At 49.4% G+C, this 12,986-nt stretch overlaps 1 protein-coding gene across 1 annotated transcript; it reads right to left on the bottom strand.

Annotated features, from left to right (window-relative positions):
* Window positions 1-3,396: 3,396 nt before the first annotated feature.
* On the bottom strand, window positions 3,397-10,577 carry LRIT1 (leucine rich repeat, Ig-like and transmembrane domains 1). The gene is made up of 3 exons (XM_036103973.2): window positions 10,136-10,577; window positions 7,167-7,472; window positions 3,397-6,087 (listed from the first exon to the last, which is right to left on the bottom strand). The coding sequence occupies exons 1-3, from the start codon at window positions 10,575-10,577 to the stop codon at window positions 5,114-5,116; spliced, it is 1,722 nt and encodes a 573-aa protein (XP_035959866.2). The 3' UTR covers window positions 3,397-5,113.
* Window positions 10,578-12,986: the final 2,409 nt, after the last annotated feature.

The following is a 12,986-nucleotide window of genomic DNA, read 5'->3' as shown; positions in this document are numbered from 1 at the left end:
CTCATGATATACATTATATCCTACAAAAGGCCTCAAGGAAGAAAATCCGCTTAGTAGTTAGCCAGTGATGGGGAAATGGGTCACCAACTAAGCTGATTACACTCCAGGCTTTCCATCCAAGCCAGATATATTTGTTCAAGTTTCTTGTCTAGCTCTACAATCTGACTAGATCTCTGGAATTCTTCTCAAGGTAAAAATCAAAACAAAGAGAGTGCAATGAGCACAAAGCTTGTGCTAGACATGATGTGCAGCCTAGCCCCCCTTCAAGGAATGGGTTGATGCTCAGCTGCAAAGATTGCTTGCATGAGATCATGCCCTTCCCAAAGCAACCCATATACAAAAACTGAGGGTGAAGAGGACCCAAGGGCCTAGCTAGTTTGGCCTGATGGGGGGCAACTCTGATCTTACTCCAGAGACTTGCACCAAGATTTTTTCAAGCTAGCTTTATGGAAAAAAAAAATGTGATTCCTGCCAAATCTAGGTTGGCCAAGATTTTTGTCAAGCTAGCTTTTTGGGAAAAAATGTGATTCAATTCATTGCATCACAACCCACTAGTAAATTTTTCTCACCTCAAAATATAAGGACCTAAAGTGATCTCCATTCCCACAATTTCTTCTCTGTTCATCCTGTGTTATCTTCTTCCAATGAATCCAGCTGAACCTAACCTTCCATCAGTTTGCTGAAAGCTTGAGAAGAACATCCACTGGCATGTCATCTATGGAATTATGCAGGCCACTTCTGCACTGCTCCTTCTCCTCTCCTGGCCCCCTCATCTTCTGGTTTCCTTATTTGGCATATGGGCACAGGGGTGTAGCTGTGTTGCCAATTAAGGCAAGAGACTGGGACAATTAAATCTGGGTTATGTCATTTACCTTGAATAACTAGTGGTTAAGTGGTGTCCCTAAACTCAAGAGATTTAACAACAAGGGGAAGAAGTTTGAGAATATGACACCCTCAACTCCCTGCAGGATGTTTTCAGGAACTTGGCTCTTAGAGTTATTGGTAGAGATAGTCGTGGGAGAGGGGGTCACTCTGTTTATGAAACAAATGGATATAAATAGCTTTTTGGTGGTGGTTCCCTGGCTAGTCTTAATAGAACCTTAATAAGATGGTTTTCTATCTATTCATTTGGAAAATGCTACCCCAACATTAATAGAGCTTCGGGATGGCTTAGAGAACTAGGTGACATATCAGGAAGCAGACACGCTATCTTTCCTCTTTCTCAAGCTGGTGTTCTTCCCTCACTCCTCCCTCTGCTGTCAACCACATATGAGATGTCTTCCTGGCTACCCATGCTCTGTGACATGCCTGTGATAGACACACAGATGACTACATTCCCAAGCTCTCTTGAAATAGGCAGGCTATGTGACTGATATTCTGGCTAATGAAATGTTAGAGGAAATAATGTTTTAAAAGCCCCTACATGATTCTCTAGTTTCTCTTTCCCCTTGTTACAGCAATTGTTGACATTCCAGGTGGTGGAGTCTTCACCAACCTGGGTCCCTGAGTGAATAAATGGAGCAGAGCCCTCCCTCCATCCACATTTCCCACAGACTCAAGAGACTCTGTAAAAACAGGGATAAATCTTTCTATGCTAAGCCATCAAAATGTGGTAATTGTTAGTATAGCATAAGCCTAACCTATCCTGACTACAATGCCTTTGCAATTAAATAACATGTTCAAGTACTTTTAAGTTTATTTTTGTCTCTACTGGATTACATGATAGTTAAAACAAAAATTTCCAGCTCTAAGACCTCTAAACACACTGTTCACTGAGTCCCTTGAATGATAGCCTAATTTCAGTAGCCTAAGTCCACTTTCCAGGATGCAATTTCTGTTACTTGCCTTTTGTACCCTGCAACCTACATGTGTAATTTGAGTTAAGTGACATCAGACATACCCCCTGCCTAGGTCAAAAGGAATATAACCGTGTTGCAGTAAGAAAAAGACATGATGGAGATGCCACAATTCCAATCAACCTCCAAACAAGGCTTCCAAGGACAGCACGCTGTAAGATCACCATGGTAGAGGCTGGACTTCATCACTGGGAGACCAGAAATTATTTTCCCTGGACTCTAAGCAGGTTTTCAGGGACCAACTTATACTAACCAGACTCATATACCAAAAGACCAATATATAAACCAGACATCATTTTATTTTTTTACAATGGGAATTGATTTTTTCCAGTTACATGAGTATTCATGAGCATAAACCAGGATGGTTCTTCTCTACAAGAGCAAACCAAGGAAAACAGAACACACAAAGGAAGACTGACAGATGGATATTAGGAGGCTGACCATCTTGGGGGTCATTCTATCCAGACCACCAAAGTAGGTCTTAATGAATCATTGAAAAGTTTGAATTCTCTCTCTTCCTCTCTCTCTCTTTCTCTCTCTCCCTCTCTCTCTCTCACACACACACATTCAAGTGATATTGGATAAATACTAACAAATTCTTACTTTCAAGTTCCTGAATTTTCCTCGAACAAGGTTTAATAAAACTGGATGTTAGTTGTCTTTGGGCCAATAATTTCTCAATCTTGAATGGCTCAGCCAATCACTTAGAGGAAACATTCTCACCATTTCAATAGGTGGTTGATTTCACCTATTGCACTTATATTTGTTCTAATTTAGGGAGTGCCTATCAGTCTCAAATATCAAACAATCAGACTTGAGTCTTGGGTCTCAACAGCAGAAATACCTTGATAAATCTGCATCATGGGTTGGAAAACTACAGCCTGGGAGCCAAACCTGGCCTGCCACCTGTTTTTGTAGATCACATTTTATTGGAATACAGCCATGCCCATTAAATTACATATTGTCTACAGCGGCTTTCACATTCCATCAGAGGAGTTGAGTAGTAGTCACAGAGCCTAAACTATTTACTGATTTTCTCTACAAAATATATGTTTGTTGACCCATGATGTAGACAGTGGTTTTGTCATCTTCCAACCAAATAATTTCTCTTACCAATGGCTATGGCCCATAAGTTATAGTCAGATGTACCCTCCAGGTGAAGGGCAGAAAATATCCATATATGGAAATTCCATGCTCATCTGTACTGGTGGACTTAGAGTTCTTATGGTTTTCAATGACTTGGAAAAATCCATTTCCATAGTGAACCTGCTGTAGATTACACTGCAGAGACAACACTGAATAAAGAACCTCAGCCTGGCAGAAAGTTATCATAGACTTAGACCCTCCAAGGAAAATCAATCAGTACTTTCTATAAATTATTCAACTCATCGGGCTTCAGTTTTTTCATCTGTAAAATCAAGTGGCTCAGCCTCCATGATGGGTTGTTGTCAAGATCAAATGAGAGAAAACAGGAAAATATGTTGTAAGGTCATATGTTGCAAGGTCTTTTGTAAATATGAGAGGGAGTACAGTAGCTTTAGAAATCACTGCATTGGGGCACCTGGGTGGCTCAGTCGGTTGAGTGTCTGACTCTTGGTTTCGGTTCAGGTCATGATCTCAGGGTCCTGGGATTGAGCCCCAAGTCGGGCTCTGCACTCAGAACGGAGTCTGCTTGTCCCTTTCTCTCTGCTCCTCCCCCTGCTCGCTTTCTCTCTCTCTCTCTCCCTCTTCTCTCTCTCTCATAAATAAATAAAATCTTCAAGAAAAAAAATCACTCCATCACACTGTTTCATATCTGGAAAAGGTTAAACACAATATGGGGCCTCTTAGTTGATACCAGCAAAATAGTTGCCTTGGATCACTTGCTGTCCCCAAATTTCTGCAGTTTTATCTAAAGGCCTTGGCACCAAACACCCTGGATGCTCCCCTTGTTAGAGCTCAGTCCTGCAGACAAGACACAACATTGACCCTTTTGCTGGGAACATTCACCTTCACTTGTGCGCAGAGACAATATCTCAGCGCTTTCCCAGTTTTAAGCAAACTGAACAGGAATCCCACTTTGAAATGGCTTCTCGAATAACTGGGAAGGCCCTGAGACACCCTCAGGAACCCAGGTAAGTTTCAGTCAAATGACAAAGGCTGCTACATGGGGACAGAGGTGAGCTGTATGCCCCACAGCATTGAATGTCCTGTGCCACCCACCATGAAGGATCTCTCAGACTCAGATTCCTCCAGCCTGACATTCTGAGAGTAAATGAGCAGGAGTCTCTTCAGCATCATCCAAAACTCTAGAATTTATTGAAAATCAGATGATTATGTAGGCAGAATGGCACTCAGAGAAAAAAACGTTAGAATCCCTAAGCGTATACAGTGAGAGCACAGCGTGTGTTTCTGCGTGTGTATGACTGTAGAGATGTGGCTAAAACATAAAGAGGTTGCGTGTGTGAGTGTCTACAAGCTAGCATAAATGTAACCCAGATGCCAGAGAGGGGTAAGGACTGTCAACTCTGGAACCAATTCCTGGTCCAGATTCCAGAGCTGCTGTGGACAATGTAGTAGGATCAGACCACTGCTCGGCACACTATTTCCTGCCCCGCCATCACCTCCCTGGGAGAGCTGTCCTTGTCTGCTCTGTGCAAGTTGGCTTTGGCCATGGGACTTGCTTTGGCAGATAAGATAGGGGCGGCAATGGCAGTGTGCCAGTTCTAAAGCCGAGAACTTAAGAGACGTCGCTTATTTTTGCTCATTCCTCTGGTATCATCCGACCCCTCCAAGAAAGAAGTCTGTCCCAAGTAACCACTGACCCTCCATCCTGGGCCCCAAATAGAACTCATGGAGCAGAGCCACCCCGGTCAACCCGCAGACTTGTCATTGTGTGAAAATAAGGGCTAGTTGCTGTATACCACTGAGATCTTGCTGTTATTTGTTACACAGAAAAAACTGACAGATACAGGCAAGTTGGTTAATCCCCCCGTTTCTTCTCCAGGAAAATGGGGAGAACACGTAGGGCCTGCTGCGAAGGGCTGTGATGAGAATGGATTAAGCTAATGTACATAAAGCACTTGGAACACTTCCTGGCACACCGTAAGTGCTTAGTAAGTTAGCAGTCGTCGCTGCGTGTAAATGTATGAGGAATCAGGTACCCGAGCCGGCAAGAGTGGGTGAGTGTGGACTCGGGTGTCCGGGTAAGCAGGTGGGAGGAGCAGAGGGAGAGGGGACGGCAGCAGGTGTGCGGGCATCTGGAGGGAGCGCCCCCCTCAGCAGAAGTACTCATTGATCCGCCGGCCCCCCCTGGCGCCCAGGACCTGAGAGTCCGTGCTGGACCAGGCCGAGAGGAGCCTGTCGGCCTCACTGAGGCTGTGCTGGGACAGCTCCTCGGAGCCGTCCTCACTGTGGCCCAGCCTCTCCAGGTTGACGTAGGCACCCGCGGCCTCGGCAGAGCCCCCCGTGGGGCACTTGGTGCAGCGCCGCTGCAGAGCCCCGCAGCACACGAGCAGGGTGAGGGGCAGGGCGATGACGACAGCCACGCTGATCACCACCACGTTGATGAGCCGCTGGGTGGCCTCGGCGTCTACCACCTCGTCCGTGGAGAAAATGACACACTGCTCCTTCTGGGGCACCAGGTCCCGCACACAGACACATGCCACGTACTTGGTCTTGGGCACTAGCCCACGGATGGTGACGCTGGTCTTCCCAGGCGGCACAACCACCCGCCGCATGCTGCGCTGCCCAAAGACCGCGTAGAGGACACTGAAGGTGGTCGTGTTGCCAGCCTGGGGGGTCTTCCACACCAAGGTCACGCTCTCGTAAGTGTCTCCCACCACCTTGAGAGACCTCACCATTCGGGCCTCCTGGCGTCCTGCCTGCCCACTTGAGCGCCCTCCTGGGATCCCCATCTGTAAGTGCTGGAGGGTCAGCTCCCCCTTCATGTTGGGCACAGGGGACCTGGTGGCCAGGACAGCAGGTCTGGGGATGTCAGGGACATGCCTGGCCACCATCTTGTTGTACGCAGCAGCTTCTGGCCCCTCGCCGGTACTTGTCCACAGTGCCCCTGGGCTCCCACTCCGTTCCGTGGAAGCCTGAGGTTCAGTGATGGCCAGGGAGATGACAGTCTCAGAGACTCCCAGGAAGTTCTTGGCCTGGCAGATGTAGTCTCCAGAGTCAGGGGGGGACAGAGCAGGCAGGCCCAGCAGCGTCCAGCTCGTGCCGTCACTGGAGACTTCCTGGTGCACTGCAGGGAAAGAGGCGTAAGTGGGAAAATGAACGGGCTCATCAGCCCCCAGCTTCTTGCCAGGGCCAAGTTCACAGCCCTTGGACTGTGCATACTCTTGTATACGCAGCAGACCTTGTCATCCCAAGAAAACACTGAGAGTCATTCAACTGTTCTTAGACTAGCCAAGGGGATCGAGATCACCGGGGCTCAAAGTGGGGAGACCTAGGTTCAGGCCAAGTCTAAAGATGATCTGCCTTCTAAATCTGAGGTGGTCAAGCAATATTCTTCAGGACCCTGGAGTCCTACAGAATGGACTCCTCGGGGCAGCAGACAGCGCTTGGGGGGTGGGGTATGGGGTTAGGTGCATCAGGTGAACATGAGGCAGAGGCCCAGAAGGAAGTTCATGACCACCCTGTCCAGACCCACTGCCACCTCAATCCCAGCATTTTCAACTCTGTTTTACATAATGGAGATCCTGATCCAGTTTTGTTTGTGAATTGATTTCAAACTCAGTCTTAGAGCAACACTTGCCAACCTAATTGAAGGAGACGCCGAAGAAAGTAGCGAGAGACATGAGGTTTTCTGGTCAGGCGCTAAGAAATGTTTGCTCCTCGACCCCCTTTCTGCCCATAGGTGGGCCGTGACTCCTGCAAATCCCACCAACCCGGGCCAGAGATGAACCATCTCTGTCTACACAGCAAAAAGACCACAGGCTCTGCACCGTAAGCCAAGCATTTAGCCTCTCAAAGTCTGTTTACTTACAAAACAAGAAGGATAATCAGGTTGTTCTTTAAAGTTCAATGACACTGTGTGCCTAATATACTTAACTGTGTGCCTAATATACTTAACACAGGAACTCAAGAGATGGTAACTCATATGGTTAATTACTCCTCGTGATACTGGCTTAACAATTACAACTTGGACACTTACTCTAAATACTAAATATACTAAGAGTATCTTCCACCAAAATGGCAGCATCTTGTTCCTCCCAGGGTGGGCCCGGATAGAGTGGCTCCTGGAACATGTAGGACAGGTTGAGAGCCACTGTGCCCCGACCTCCCCCGACTCAGCCTGCACAGTCCCTGTAGCTCACACACCTGTGCCGTTGAGTGGGTGCCCGTTGGCTCTCCTCCAGCTCATCTCTGGCCCAGGGATGCCGGTGGCCCCACAACGTAGCAATACCGCACTGCCCAGCGGGGACCTGACGCTGGTCACCCCCGGGCGGAGCTCGGGACTCTGGCACTTCCTCAGTTCCAGCTGGCTGAAGGCCACTCCGGCCAGGCTGCGTGGGCTGGCGCACTTCAGCCTGGCCTCTATGAAGGCCAGATGTGGGGCCCAGCCTTCCAGGAAAAGGGCCAGGTCATAGAGGCGGCAGTCGCAGGCCCAGGGGTTGTCCTGCAGCCCTGCAGGGGAGAAAAGGGAGGCAAGCGGTGAGCACGCGATATTCAGCTCCCCATGGCCAGCTCCTCTTCCCCCTCAGGGAGGACAAGGCATGTCCTGAGCTCAGAGTCAGAAGAACTGCCCTCCAGTTCAAGTTCCTTGCCTCGCTAGTTGTGGAACTTTAGGCTGGTTCTTAATCTTGAATGATAGTAGTACTTCCCTTTCAGAGCTGCTATAAGCATCAGTAAAGATAAATCACATTAAGCATTTGGGTCAGCCATGCAGCATGCTGACAAAATTGGCAATTCCTGCTGCCATTCTTGGACTGATCCTTTCAGGCTACTGGTCAGGCAGTGAGTTTCAGCAATACCTGCCATATGCCAAAATCCATTTCTCAAACTGTTTCATGACCCCTGACCCTTGACCTCTGTCCTCCCAGCTTATGTGACACTTTCAGCATCACCCCAGCAATGAGGGTGACTGTTCTGGGCCATGGTCCCTTTGGCACAAGCTCAAAAGGGGAGGAGTGAGGAGGCCAGGAAATCAAATCCTATGCCATATCCAGCCCTCTTTACTTTAAAATTGAACTTCTTTATAGAGATGAAAGTAGGTCACTGTACCCACCCTGCCCAAGAACCTTCTACAGATAGAGGGCTATCATGTGTCTTCACTTCTACGACACAATTCCTTTTTATATGTTTCCATTTCTGAAATATGAAATGAATGCATTTAATGTGGTGTCTTTTTATCCTCCAAAGACTGTTATTAAATTCAATAGTATGTCTGAGAATCAATGGCTTATGATTTATTTACATACATATATTTGATACAGTTGGAAGGGGAAATGTCAAGAGTTGGGGTTGGGGGGTTAGATTCATCTGCTTGTACATCCGTGACTCTCAGGTCCTTCTGAACACTAGCTGGGAGGATGCCAGCTCCTTTCCCCACCCATCCTCAACCCATCCCTCTGGTAGCTGCTACCCTGTGTCACTGATTAAATGCATTTAATGATACATCTGCACCCCAAGAATCATCACTGCCCCATTGTGGCGGTGAGCTAGCTGGCTTTCACCTGTTGTAACAGAGTCCCCAAAGAATTAATGCAAACAGCAAAGTGAAATGACAGGGAAAGGTTTACCCCTTAAACTGGCAAAAGTTAAACGTTCCAACCCTTTTCATTATTAGCCTCATGAGGGAAGAGATTTTCATCTATCTTCTTTTCTGCTCTATCCCCAGCACCTAGAACTAAGACCCCACATTGATAGGCAATGTACTTTCAGAGTGAGAACACCTGCATGGGTGGTCTCATGCACTACTGGTGGGGGATGAGAACTGGCCCAGCCACTTGGAGACTATCAGACTGATATCAAAATGTCTAATGTGCACACTCCATTACCTAGGATTCCCCTTTTCAGTTCCTACCCTAGAGAAACATTGGTCTGCGTGCACAAGGATGCATTTTCAAGAATGTTCTCTGTGTCATCATAAGTGTTAGTAAAATAATGGAAACAATCTAAAGGTCCATTGAAGGGAGAATGGCTAAATTAACTGTAGTATAACTCTACTATGGAAAATTATGCAGTTTACAAAAAATGAAATTGATCCATTTGCAGTAACTTAGATGTCCAAGACATATTTTTGAGTGAAAAAGTTAGTGCTGGTTAATATACACAATATGCTCTATACAATATGAAATTTTATGCAAAACACAGACAGAATTTCTATGTGCATATATATATGCATGTAAATGCATTCTAAAAGATAGGGAACATGCAAATAAACATAACAGTAGCTACCTGTTAGAAGGGGGAGTAGGAATTAGAATCAGAAGAAGGAGCAAAAGAGTCTTTAGCTTTTTCTGTAAAGCATATATATATATATTTTAAAGGGCATTTAGTTAAATTTTATTTTCAAATAACCAATTTTTTCCATGTAAATAGTATCCTATACACTATCCTTTATCAGGTGAGAAAGTCTGCAGGGTGGATGGAGCTGAAATGGGGCTTGCTGTTCCCTGCCCTGCTTCCAGGCAGTAAGACCTCTAAATATTCCCTCCTCCTGAGATTCTCCTGGGCCTTAGGGCAGGAGCTGCCCCAAACCATTCTAAGATTGCTCCAGCCCCTGGTACTGAACCCCCTATGAGCCAAGGCTCCAGGCACATCCTGCTAGGAGGTCTCTCTTCTGCTACTACCCATCCACTCCCTACCACCCACCCTCTGCCACCATCCCCTCATAGGACAGAGGAAAGAGAACCAGTCTATCTGACATGAGCCTTAGGCCCAAACCACTACTTACTAACCCCTAGACTGTGCCTGCCACATGTACCTACCGTGAGCTAAGGGCTGTCTTTTTACCCACAACTCCAACCTTTTGAGATAGATATCATTATCATTCTCTCTTTACAGAAGGGAACCAAGGCACAGAGAAGCCAAACAATTTCCCCAGGGACACACAGCTAGTAAGAGGCAGCGTCGGGATTTGAACTGGCAGCAGCTTGAGCTCCAAAGCGGCCAGTGTGTGCCTCTCACCCAATCTTCACTCGAACCCCCAAGGCAGGCGTGATTTCTATTTTTCAGGTAAGGAACAGAGACTCAGAGAGGCTTAATAATTTGCCTAAGACTCCCCACCCGCCTCCCTGCCCCGAAGCTCCCCAAGGTGGCTCCAAGTGAAGGATGCCGCCCCTTACCTAGCACCAGCCTGGTGCGGTGGCCGGGAAGGAAGGGCCCGGTCTGCAGGTGAGCCCAGGTGGCCAGCAGCTCCTCCGGGAGCCTCATCAGCTGGTTGTTGGAGAGGTCGAGGAAGGTGAGGTTCCCCAGGAAGCGCGCGGCCTCGGGCGGCACGGCAGAGAGCCGGTTGGCCTGCAGGTCCAGCAGCCGCAGCTGGGGGGCGTCCTTGAGCGCCGCCCAGGGGAAGGCGGCCAGGCGGTTCCCGGGCAGGCGCAGCTCGCGCAGGCGGCGCAGGCCCCGCAGCATCAGGGCGCTGAGCTCGCTGAGCGCGTTGTAGGGCAGCCACAGCTGCTCCAGGCGGCCGAGCGGCCTGAAGGCCTCCCCGGGCACCCTGCGAATGGCCGTCCGCTCCAGGCGCAGTCTGGAGGTGTCCGGAGGGACGGACGCGGGGGGCAGGGTCATGTCCGGGTCGCTGCACACCACCGTCCTGGTCACAGAAATGGGGGACATTGGAGCCACGGTCCCGTCGGGTCCGAGATCCTCCCCCGCTCCCTCCCGGACTTCCCTTCACGAGGCCTCCTGGTCTGCACGGAACACCGAACCCCGGAACCCAGGCTCCGAGCTGCGGTGGGCTCTGGACATGGGCCAGGAACAAGCAGCCTCCTGATTTCCCTTCGCGGGCCGGTGGGGGACGGTTCTTGCTTTCAGACCCTTGCACGGGGGTCCCAGAGGGCCCTTTGGTCTCGTCACTGGCCTGAAGGACTCAAGCTTAAACTGTTGTCTCCCATTACAGCGCACAGCGCCTGCTGTGCACTAAGAATGAATAGTGTTCATAAAGCCTGAGATCATTTTGTGCATTGCAGCACGGCACAGAGGTGTTAAAAGTGTTCCTTTGTTAAATTATACCTCAGTTTTGGTGACTGCTTTGGCTTATCTTCATTAAAAATATATAAATATAAATATAAATATATATATATTTATCTCAGCGGGCGTCAGAAATGGAAGCCAAACACTGGGTACCTCAGGACTCCCCTGACTCAGGGACCAGAGATGATTAAAGCGTTTAAGAGCTAGGACTTCGCGCCCCGCAGTTGGATTCACATCTGGGCTCTCTGTTTGCTGGCTATGTGTCCTTCAGTATATTATATAACTTCTATTTCCTCAGTTTCCAGTAATAGACTCCACCTCACAGGGTGGTTTTGGGGGTTAAATGAGGTCATGTTGTGTACCCGCTCTGCCTGTCACTGGTAGGAGTGCAATGCTATTTACTGACCATTATCACAAATTTTGGTATTCCAGCACTGCAAGCTCCTTGCAATGATCCCTCAGCCCAGACAGTAACTTCCTAAACCTTGTTCTATTAAGCGCTGGGTTCTAAGACCAGGTCTGTCACCGATGCTGTGTGACTTCAAGCCCTGTGCTTTCTGTTGGAGGTAGGGGCAGGAGAGGCTCTTCATCATCCTGGTCACACTGCCCTCACCATGGGCTATCTCCTGGCCCGCTCAGGGCTCAGCCCTGGCTTTCCTTGGGGAGAGGATCCTTACGTCTGCTGATCCATATGAGTTACAGCATCAGAGACTTAGGTCAAGAATGGAGTTCTTCTTGTTTTTCAGACCACATGGGGTATCCTTTCTTGGGGGTGCCTCTCCATTCTCTCCATCCCCTCACACCCAGTCAACACAACACCCATTGCCAGGATCATTGTAAGAGTCACACTGAGAACTTGCTGCCCTGATCAGAAGACGAGGGGAGAAAGGGAGAATGCAATGCCAAAATGTTGAAAAGATGGTAGGAAAGGCCCTGCGCCGGGAGCTAAAATCCCTGAGCAAGTCAGGAAATGTAATGGTCATTAGTGGATAAGTTGAAGATGTCAGGGAAAAGATGGTGTAAAGACTGCCAGAGAGAAAAGGGAGAGTGAGCCATGGGGGAAGAGCGAGGGTCCACAAATCACAGTGACTTTGGAACATCCCACGGAAGGGGAGGAGGAGAGGATGGAGATGCCCTCGGGGCTCAGGTGGGGCTTGGAGAAGTGAAAGAAAAGGCTGAGGATGGAGGGGTGCTTGCTTGCATGGAATGGGCACTCCTGGGCTTTCAGAGAGCCCATAGAAATGGGTTGAGGCCAAGGCTCCTGGGGGCTGGGCCAGAGGAGCCCCAAAGTGGGGAAAGCATGAGGAGGCCGGTGGTCGCATTATGGGTGGGGTGGTAAGAAATACCTGGGACGTGATTGTGTACCCCCCAGGAGCTGAGGCAAGAGAATGGAAGAGGCCTGGGAGAAAAGGGGCTGGGGAGACATAGGGAGGATGGTGGAATGGGAGGAAGAAAGGAAGGAGAGGAAAAGAAAGAGGGAAGGGGGAGACCTCCCCTGCCCTTCAGAGGGTTCCTCGCCACCAGGATCGTGGAAGAGAACTCAGGACGGATTTCTTGGAGTGGGCACTCTTGTGCCCCACCCCCGCCCCCATGTGTAAAGGGACTTGGTACTTCCCACGCCCTGCTGGCTGCAGGACAATGCAGAGCAGACCAGCCCCCTCGGGCACCGGGTCTCAAGGGCCCAGAAGATGGAGGTCTCACCCAGCCATGTTCTGGGGGCCCAGCATCCAGCCCTCCCAACCCAGCCTAGCTGCTACAGAGACGGGTGGGGGGGGGGGCTACCGATCCCACACACCTGGTGCCGTACCTGGCCTTGTTGCCGTCACCCAGGATGTGGAGGCTGCAGCTGCATTGAGAGGGGCAGGAGCCCTGGGCTTGGGGGTGCCCCCAGAGGGCCAGGAGCCAGAGCATGCCCACTGCCGCCCTCATGGCTCCTGGCTCCTCTGTAGCCCGGACAGGGGCCTGTCCCTGGACTGCTCTGTCGTCCCAGCCCAGGAAGCCCAA

This window comes from Halichoerus grypus, chromosome 7 (genome assembly GCF_964656455.1).
Source record: "Halichoerus grypus chromosome 7, mHalGry1.hap1.1, whole genome shotgun sequence".
Taxonomy (NCBI): Eukaryota; Metazoa; Chordata; class Mammalia; order Carnivora; family Phocidae; genus Halichoerus; species Halichoerus grypus.
This window is presented reverse-complemented; position numbering and strand designations above follow the sequence as displayed.

Bases quoted from the DNA above. Each gene is read 5' to 3' on its own strand.
- LRIT1 (XM_036103973.2), bottom strand. From the start codon at position 10,577: ATGACCCTGCCCCCCGCGTCCGTCCCTCCGGACACCTCCAGACTGCGC. The intron at 7,473-10,135 runs GTAAGGGGCGGC...TCTCCCCTGCAG, and splicing joins CCGCACCAGGCTGGTGCTAG to GGCTGCAGGACAACCCCTGG. The intron at 6,088-7,166 runs GTGTGTGAGCTA...CTTTCCCTGCAG, and splicing joins GCACCCACTCAACGGCACAG to TGCACCAGGAAGTCTCCAGT.